This window comes from Erpetoichthys calabaricus, chromosome 8 (genome assembly GCF_900747795.2).
Source record: "Erpetoichthys calabaricus chromosome 8, fErpCal1.3, whole genome shotgun sequence".
Classification (NCBI taxonomy): Eukaryota; Metazoa; Chordata; class Cladistia; order Polypteriformes; family Polypteridae; genus Erpetoichthys; species Erpetoichthys calabaricus.
Genome location: NC_041401.2, coordinates 123,764,157 through 123,774,717, shown reverse-complemented (window position 1 = coordinate 123,774,717; position 10,561 = coordinate 123,764,157). Strand labels below are relative to the sequence as shown.

General features: G+C 37.3%; 1 protein-coding gene across 1 annotated transcript; it reads right to left on the bottom strand.

Moving 5' to 3' along the window:
* Window positions 1–578: 578 nt before the first annotated feature.
* On the bottom strand, window positions 579–2,179 carry LOC114656733 (transcription factor HES-5-like). The gene is made up of 2 exons (XM_028808347.2): window positions 1,642–2,179; window positions 579–1,529 (listed from the first exon to the last, which is right to left on the bottom strand). Exons 1-2 carry the CDS (start codon window positions 1,723–1,725, stop codon window positions 1,128–1,130), a joined length of 486 nt encoding a protein of 161 aa, XP_028664180.1. The 5' UTR covers window positions 1,726–2,179; the 3' UTR covers window positions 579–1,127.
* Window positions 2,180–10,561: the final 8,382 nt, after the last annotated feature.

Here is a 10,561-nt window from a genome sequence, read left to right as displayed (position 1 = left end):
TAGAATTGTTTTCAATGTGTATAATTCAATAGTACATGTTTATTATTGGTTATTGTTATTTCACTGGTGCAAACTGTGTACTGGGGTTTGACCCTGACAATACATGTTGCTTATTGATTGATATATTTATTACACTACTGTATATGAATTTCTGGTTATGGTTAAACATTCTCTTCTGTTGGAATTTGTTGTAAAAAAACAAAAAAAAACAAACAGTTTTTAATACAAAATTATACTGTAGGTCTAAAAATATTGTCTCCTTATTTATTATAGTAAAATTTTGGCAACCCAGCTGCCAATTTATCATAAATTTAACTTTAAAAAAAAAAAAAAAAAAGTGTACCAAAAAATATTGTCACCTTCTTTTTTACAGTAAAATTCTGGCAACCCCAGCTGCCAGTATTTTACCATAAATGTAACATTTTTTTTACAGTGTGCAACTGAATTAAAGTGACTTGACTGGACGCCTGCAGCCAGGTAGGAACGAAGTTTGAGACCCTTGCTTTAGCTTTTTATGTTGCTTTTGCACCATTTTTGAAATAAAGTATGATACAATAAGATTAAGACTTTCAAATTTTATTACTTTTCTGGCATAACTTCAGAAAACATACTGAATGATACATTCTTAAATCAGCCGTACAGTGTGATACACACTACAATTAACAGTGTTATAAAGGAGTATCAATAACTCCAAATTAAAAACCTTTCTTAAAACAAGAATTTAATAATAAATTCGCAAAATTTGCTCGTAATGAGCTACTGGGAAGCGCCTCTATTCTAAGAGGCACATATTCACCTATAGAGGTTAATTAACATTTCTTAAAATAAAATAATACATATTTGGAACTGCAATCTTCTACTAACAGCTTGTTGCAGTTGTATTACATTCACAGCTTTTCTTTAGGAAAAAAATAATCAATATTTGCAATAGCGTCCACCTCTTGCAGTTACACTCTTTCTTCACAGAAGATTCAACATATAGACATATGACTAACACACCTACGTGTGTACTAAAAAAAGCATACTTTCATTGAAGTGACAGAAATGCTCTGATGGCAAAGCAAAGTCCACGGAACTTAAGAGAAATGTCCTCTAGTGTGGAACAGTCTTTCTGCTCATTTCCATCTCTACCAGGGTCTCCAGAGGTGTACGTTACTTTGCGCCACTCTCTCTTTCTCCGGGGTCTCCTCTACCGGCAGGTCTTCCTGCGAAGTCTCGGGGTACCGCCGGGCATTTTCAAAATGATCCAGCAGTTTTTTGTGCGATCCGGTAGTCAATCCGTCTCTACAAAGGAATCGCACGATCTCTCGGGCACACTGTACGTAGCCATCTTCCTCCATTCTTCGCCGGGAAGCAAGGATGGTGCGAGATTCGTTTAGGTAGCTCACGGCCAATTCTAGGATGTCAGCCTTCTCCATCCTCGAGTCGGACTTCTGTATCTGACCCTCACTCGTCAGGAGCCTGCCCAGCTGCTCGATGCTTTTGTTCATGCGATCTCTGCGCATTTTCTCCACCAATGGTTTTCTCAACTACAAAAATAAAAAAGCAGTGGACATTAGAAGACTGTAACACGAACAAGATTCACAACTATCTCCTTAATATGTACCCCAAAAAACAAGTAATTCCCAGAAAAATACTCACTTTGGAACAGATAGTTTTTTCTTCCAGTGGTGCCCTCATCGATGTGATTGCAGGTGCCATTCTTGCTAAGTGCAAGGAGCGCATACTGACTTTCTCTCCGAAGCTCTCCGCTATTTATACCCATCTGCTCCTTTGGAGTGGCGTGGGGCTGCTGCACCGCCGAGGTTCTCACACTCTGCCTCCAATCGGGTGAGGGCAGGAGGACAATGCCAACGGTCAGGGGTCGCATTTAAGAGTCCCTAGGGGACAGGTGGAGGAACTCATTGCAGTTGCTAATGACTGGGAAAGCGGTGGCCTCTGAAATCATAAACGACCGATTGCCTGCAGGTGACGATTAATTTCCTTTCAAGATTAAAGGGATTACCGCGGGCCTGCCGCACACCCCGCACACGCTTTCACACCACGCACGCCACACAATATCCTCGGAACTTGGTGAAGCGTCTGTGTTAAAAAGACTCGGATGTGAGCTCCTGTGTCGCCAAAGTTTGGAATTACAGCGAAACCTCTATGCAAACACACAGTTGTGATAGTCAATGTCTTTAAGAGATGTTTCAATTTCTCCAAAGCTCTCGTAGAAGAAAACACTGCACATATCAATGATGAACATTCATGAACATTACTCTGGCTGTGTAAAGCTTTATGTTGAAAATAAATTTGAAATAGAGAAATGATAATTGTTGACAGTTCTCCGTCTAAACCGCTTAATCCAGTCTAGGGTTCGTGGTGCCCGATATCGATATAGGCACAAGACAGGAATTTGTTCATATTTTATATATAATGTATTCATATATTTCACTACTAAAACTAATTATGAGCAGAGTCACCATTTTAACTGGCAGTTCTTTATTGTCAGATACAGTGCTTGATTGGAAAAAAATGATCTTAATAAAATATGTCTTCAGGAATTACTTTTGACTAATTTCTAAACATTGTACAGTGTTATATGAACCCCATTAAGTATGGGGATCCTGCTTAAGCCATTATTTTTGTGTAGTTTTAATGCTTTCTCTTTCCCTGTGCTCAATTGGCTTTTCTCCAGGAATGTCAGTGTAATCAATTGTCATCTCTAACTGGTTTCTGTATAAGTGAGAGTGTATGTGTCTGTGTGTTCATAATCTGGTGTTGCTTTCACTGTAAATTTCTCTGGCATAGGCTGTGGTCCTACTCACCCCTTCAATGAAAAAAACGAATTTCAAAATGGTTGGCAAAATGTGTTCTTATATCTATAAGACTGGCAAGTGACCAAATCTTCAGGGAGGGATTTCTACTTTAAACTTAGTGAAAAGTCAAGAAAAATTACACCTTTTATTAGCTAACTAAAAAGATTACAATATGCAAGCTTTCGAGGCAACTCAGGCCCCTTCTTCATCTTACATCTTGCCTGAAAAAGGGGCCTGAGTTGCCTTGAAAGCTTGCATATTGTAATCTTTTTAGTTAGCCAATAAAAGGTGTAATTTTTCTTGACTTTTCACTACATTCATAATGGCTAACATGGTACAACACCCTAGTACTACTTTAAACTTAAGAATTGTAAGCCTGCGTCTAATGGGGACTAAGTAGAGTTTATTAGAGTCCATTAATACATTTTAACCTTATTGGTGGATACATGAAAGACAAATGATATAAAGAGATAGACTTCTTTATGAGAAAGCTGCATCTGTCCTAACCATTACCTCTAACAGGACCTTTATAACTTTAGCTGCCAAGTTGCAAAGTCCATGTCAACACTTTAAATGTATAAATGTAATGTACATTATATACAATATGTTTAGTTATTGCATATATTTAGACAAAATTCAGCACACATCTGCAATGGACAATTCAAGAGATGAAATAATTCTACAAAGAATTAGAAATGCACTCCTGCTGTTGAACCTTTTTTACGCCTAATGAAGATTAAGAAGAAGGTTGTAGTGTTGCTTTCTTAACTTTCTATTATTCAGCAAGGAAGTAACTTGCACATATGTTTTCCCCTTGTACAGTACAGTGAGTATTTTAGTTGATTTAGTTAATGTTCTTCTTATACATCCTGACACCTGCCTCTGTGTTTTCCCATCATTTCCAAGTAACTATATTGAAATTCTCATGTTTCAAGTGAGCGGTGTTGGATTCCAGCCCCTGGCATTCTGCAAGCTCTTGCAGGTTAGCAGATGTTTTCTGGTTATGTTAACTTCAGGCCACAGTTGTGGTCATGGGATGGGACCGTGGCCATCATTTCCACAACTCTTTCCCATGACGGTACACCTCCTACTACTAATCACAGGCTGACAGGGCAGATCCCTCCATCTGTCCTCTTAGGGCTGGCCATTATCCCTCCTCTACAAGAGGTTAATTTAGCGTGTGGTAATCCAAGCGTGTGCTGAGAGACGGCAGAGGGGCCCAACTGGTTTGAGAGTGTGAGAAACTCCAACTAGAGGGAGACCCACAGATTCATATGCAAATCAGGCAGTATAAATAAAGACTGTGCCAGCAGATAAGACTCCACCGAACGACTGAATTTGTTCAAAGTCTGTGCAGCAATGACAACTAAAGCAAGTGGATTCTCTACTTACCACATCATGGGAAATGAAGAGAAAACGATCAAAGTAAGTAGGACACATCCACCTCCTATCCCAAAATTTTGAAAAACATTTCAGTATGTGATATTTGTCTTTGTATGTTTTTTGGTTTATTAAAAAAATATTTATTTCTTTTTACAGCTAAGGAAAGCCATGGTGGAAAAGTTCCTTAGAAATCGTCTTAACAACAGCCTGGAGCAGATGAGAACATTTTTGGGAAGGTACCTGAGGGATGAGGAGTCAGAGCTCATTCTGCCTAAAGATATCCTGCTACCAGAGACGGGCGAGATTCTTGAAGACCACATGGCACAGAGAGAGGGGCTTCAGGATGTCTTCAGGAGGCACATGGAGTCTTTCCGTCTGCCAAGCACCCGATTCATTTGAAACTGAGGCTGAATTTATGTGTCTTATATGGACAGAGCACAAACCCCAAGCCTGGCCTGTGAAGACTTTCACCTCATCGAACTGAGGTCAGAGATGTGCCTGGTCAACGTGATTCAGACTGTAACCTCATAGGACTCATTTCAAAGCTGTTTCATCTGGCCTATATGAGGAGTTTGCCCAGTTTTGTTTTTTTAAAGCCCAGACTTTACCAGCTTCAGTGTGAACTGATCACGAAAGATCAGACAGCATCTCACATGTCTGGAAATCCAGACTGATGGGGGAAAATATCAAAATCATATTGATTTGTCTAGAAAGCTGATAGTGGGGGACTCTTCTGCCAGTGTGTGGAGGGCAGCTTTCTAAGCATTTGTAATTGCAAATGCAATAATGTACATTACATTTTGTGAAAGTATGGCTTCTTCCATTTTTAATAAAATTCCAAAAAGTATTTTGCAATTAAAATCATTTTCTGTTTATTTCTTGTGCATGTTCTATTAGTTCTGATAACATGTACTTCTAATGATCAGCTGCACTCATGGAATTGTTCTTATTTGGCATTTTAGTGTTTTGTTTCTGCATTTATCCATGTGTGGAGGTGTACTTGTGCAATTTATTATTTAAGATTAAAATGAAACAGGGTTCTTAGATTCATGCAAAATGCAGGTGAAAGCTACTGGAGTTAAAACAAGAATGACACTTTCAAGTGTGGGTTGCTTGCTAGATTGTTTTACTGCTCCTTGAATAAGCACCAAGATAACTCAACACATTGTTTAACTGAGTTCAGGGCATTTCACATAAAATAATAAAGGGCATAAAACTAAGCAATATGTCAGTTTTGATGATAATAATTTGGGTTCCGTTTTCGTTTAAAATGCAGTTGATTGTTGCAACTGTTAATCTTCAACTTGCAAGTGGGGTGACTAGGTGGAGTTTTCTGTTCTCCCTTTTGCTCAAGATTCTCCCCACATGAAAAAGCCATACATTTAGATTAACCGTTAATGCCTGAATGGACTTGATGGATGTGTGTCCCTTCTAGTGTTGCCTCCTGCATTGCTCTGTGTGAATACAGTATGTACTGAACATAACATTTTTACAATATACACGGATGGCTAGATTTGGTTTATAAATCATTCTTTGAAATGATTATCTGATGTTACATACCTCCAAAGGACTTGAACCACCCAATCTCTGTTAGCAGATTTTAGAACTAAATAGCATTAACTTAAATTACACCTGGCAACAGTGATTTTCATTTTTGACAACCACCTTGTAAGTATGAAACATTGATTATGTCTTTCTTCAGGTCTGATTTGTAGTCATTGGACATTTTTTTAATATATGCACAGAATAAAAATAAGGTAGAAGAAAATTAAATGCAAAGACTCAATGGCCTTTTTCATTCCAAAGCCACAGCAAGCAATCTGGTTGTTATTTAAAAATAATAATAAAGCACCTATCCAACCATATTTTAGGAAGTTTAGTCCAATACAGGTTATAGGAAGGTGGGGAAAAGCCATAAGAGGACACTCACACACACATCGCACACTCGCCCATTTGGCGCATATTCAGAGTCAAATATGAACGTTACACTAATGTCTCTGGGCTGTGGGTGGAAAACCAAAATAATCAGAGAAAAAAAATATATGGGTGCACAGGGTTTGAACCCAGGCCACCAAGGCTAATTAGTGTACCCCTTGCTGCCCTATACTCATAATATATATTATTTTTAGGCATGGCAGTTAGAATTCTGTATGTTTGTACTATACTATACTATCATTATTCCACAAACATCATTGTTAGTCCTTTATTCCCACATTTATGTCTGTTTGGTTCGATTCATTAAAAAATAAGTACATTTTTTATGAAAAAGTGCCCTAGACATCGTATTTCGCGTAAAAAATGAAAACAACATGAAACAGAGATTCATAAACAAGCATCAGAGTACAGTGCATTAGTGAAGGAAGTGGCACAGTCAGTTCTGTACACCTCAAGTCTTGTAAATGAAAAAAAAACACCTTTGAAAATAAACTTAAAGATGCAAACTGCTGGGTGCTTTTAAACTGGTCTGACAGTATTACACAAAAAGTATTTCAAAATACGAATGCAGATTAAAATAAAGTGTAGTCTTTCACCAGGACTGAAGTTCAGCTGTGTAATGCTTTCTTACCAAAATAATATAAGCACGTAATTTATGAAAACTAGTAACTACAAATCTGCAGCATCCAAGGCAGAAATTATCCCAACTACAATAACTGAAACAATGTCACAGACAAATCTGTTGTATAGTTATTCCTTAGATTTAAAACGATAAGATCACTAGATTATTTTTTCAGGAGTTCTTATAGAACTGATAAGACTTTATTTTATTAAAATATCCATCAACATATCAAATATACAATCAAGGTTTATGTGTGAAAACACACAAAATATCATTTCATGAAACTAAGAACTGAAGTGGCTATCCATCAATTATCAAACCCACTTAATGAAGTTTAAGCTTATGGAAGGCTGAAGCCTAGCCTGACAGTAGCAGGTACAAGATGGAACCAAACCTGGCCAGAGCACCAGGTGTAGAGCAGCACAGGGATGATGCAGGGTTACTAGCTGGCACATATGAGACCTCTTTATACCATCTGAGGGTCACTTGAATAGCTCAGTCTACCTAAGCATTATCACCGACCATATGCATCTGTTTATGGCCTAGGTATGCCCTTTTTCAAAAGTACTTCAAGCAGAGTAACAGGCCATGACATAAAGTACCGAACATTTTAAGCTTCTTCTACAAACATGGCAGTGACTTTAGTAATCCGCATTGTCCCCAGATCTCAATTCAATAGAGCAGACTTGGGATGAGGTTAAATTGGAGGTGTGCATCAGAAATATGTGAACAAAATATTTGCAGAAACTATGTGATGCTATTGAGTTCCCATTGACTAAATTGTTACATAGTTACTTTAATATTATATATTATCTGTATTATTAGTTAAATGCCCACATTTGTTTAGTATATTGTGAAAATAAACAAAATAATGTTATCCATTTAATTAATCTCTTATGTGTCTTCGCCACATATGAATTAATGAAGAAATAATGCTATTATCAGCGAGTGTATTCAAATGTCCAGAAGATTCATTAATTGTGCAATATATTTCAGCTTTGGAGATTAAGTGACTCATATCCAGCTAACACCTTTGAGGTAGCTTAAGAAAGCATGGATGGGAAATGACAAAATATGTTAGCAAGAAAACTAGTTTCACCATCAGGTTCTAATGCCATGAAACATGAAAACATTTTTTCAAATCTATACTGTATATCCACCTCTGGGCTCTGATGGTGTCTGTCTGGTCTAACTCTTTTTACAATCTGCTCTTTCTCCTACAATTAGCTAATGGACAGATATTGATGTTTTCCATTTTTGTTAATTAGTTTTGACTTTGTTTTAAATATATTTGAACAAATCTGTATATTTATATGTGATTGTTTTGTATTTAGTGAGTGGTGTATATTCTTGTATTTTGCCTTGAGAGTTGTTGTGGCACTCATACCTGCACTTGGTGAGGAAAGCTGTGAAAGAACACAGTTTCTGCTATTGTACTGTTTTTCTGAGGAGGCAGTGATAAATTGGCCATCTCGATATGAAGATTACTTGTGTTCTATTTTGAGTGCTGCATTTAATCCCATTTCTTTTAAAACCCATTGAGGCATTCCTTGTGTGGCTTTGAGCTATACAATAAATAAAGTTTTGCTGTTGTTCTTGATGGGGCCAGAGCCCATAGCAACAGCATTGGGACCAACTTAGACCATGGTGCCAGTTGAACCACAGGGCCCACTCACCCAACAGACTATTAGATACCACACAGACAATGATTCTGCAGTCTTTTCAAACCCATACTATGCCAGTGAGTTTCTAATTGGCAACTCAAACTTCTGTATATGGAAAAATCACCAAACGTCTCATTTATATACTCACACGATTTTCTTGGAGACACTTAACAATGCCAGCCACAAGTAAAAATGTAACAGTATGTGTTAAAGATCTATGTAATTTCAGAACTACAATGCAGAAAGAAACAAACAGGGAACACAAGGAGGGAATCAACCTGGAACAAGTGACATTGTTTCAAATAAAGGGTGTCTGTTATTTAGATGTTTACTATAGGTGCTGTGATTAAACTTTATAGGCTTGTGCTAAGTCGACTTAGTTATTCCAGGTTGTGCCTGATAATAAGGATAGGAACACTTGTATGAGCTACCTGTATACTGATCTAAGAGCTCAATGAATTAACCCGTTATTGTGTCCATGGGTAGTACAGTAGGTGACATTGTGGTTAGCGCTGCTGTATACCATCTTTTGAGATCTGTCTTTGAGCTTGGGTCTGTCTATTCGCCATCAGCATCAAGGGCAGATCTGCTAAGAATCTAATGCAGCTTAAGATTCAGGGACCCTAATCCTGGAGGGGCCCCAGCATTGACTTTAGTCCATATTGCTTAAAAGGTTTGGGTGTCCACTTTGTGGGAAGTAGTTTTTAAAACCCTTACATGTAGTGGTTAAATAATTAAAAAAATTTGTGGTAACCTGCTGTGGAACAACCCAATTGAAGAAAAAAAAAAGTGTTTACCCAGACCTCATTGCTGGTTGCTTGCAAAGGGGCCCCCATAACAGTTCAAGCTTCAGGGCCTCAATAAGTCTGCTACTGTTTACCATGTGTGTCTGTCTCTGATATGCTAATTTTTCAATGGGTCTACTAACCGTAACCAGATTTTACACAAATTTGGTTCCGCTGAATATATACTGTATATATATATTGTGACAGATTTAGGCTCCCCACGACCCCTTGAACCCTCAGACCACATGTCAGACACCAGGTAAAAGTCCAAATATTATATTTATTTAGCCAAAACGTGCACAAAGCACCCTCTTCTCCACAATATTCAAATAAATACACAATAAACAATCACTAATCAATAACAACAATAATCCTCCTCACTCCCAGATGCGTTACCACCCTTCCACCCAGCTCAACTCAGCGTCTGGGATTTCCCATCATCCTTTTATTTTCCCTGACCCGGAAGTGGTTCCAACCCTACAGTCCATGTGATTCCTTATCACTTCCGGGTCAGATAAAAAGTCCTTTTCTTCATCCCAGAAGTACGTCATTTCCCTTGTCGCCTTGCCTACGATGTACTTCCGGGTTATAGGGCACAAACAGCTCTCTGGGCCTCCCTGCAGCGTCATCTGTTGGCCCCTATGGTATCCAGCAGGGCTGTAAAGGAAAATTCCATCATCCATGATTTCCTGCTGGTATTCGGGGCACTTCCATGCCGCAGGGAGAGCTCCATCTGGCGGCATGGGGGTGTTGGCCAGGATGACAGGCCAGCCATATCCCACAATATACTATATATATATATATATATATATATATATATATATATATATATATATATATATATATATATATATATATACATACTATGGGGTGCCAAACAGGCAAAGTATATATATATATATATATATATATATATATATATATATATATATATATATATATATATATATATATATATATATACTGTATATATATATATATATATATATATATATATATATATATATATATATATATACTGTATATATATATATATATATATATATATATATATATATATATATATATTTTTTTTTTTTTTTTTTGCTTAATACCACTTTTCGAATTAAAGTCATAAAGAATAAATAAAAGACTACAAATTTAATTGAAAGCATTTGTAGATGGCTCCATCTGCCGCCCAACCGTTTAATTAAATTTTCTGGTAATAAAAAACATCTAGTGTGTGTTAAATCAGCCGACGTGGGTAATAGAAAAAATGATAAAATTACCAGGTCTTCTCGCCGTTACCATCTTCAATCTACAGCGTTTATTTTGCGCTTCTCCGGTGTTTATTCTGTCAGGTGAGTTCCGAAGTTGATTTTATGATTTAAT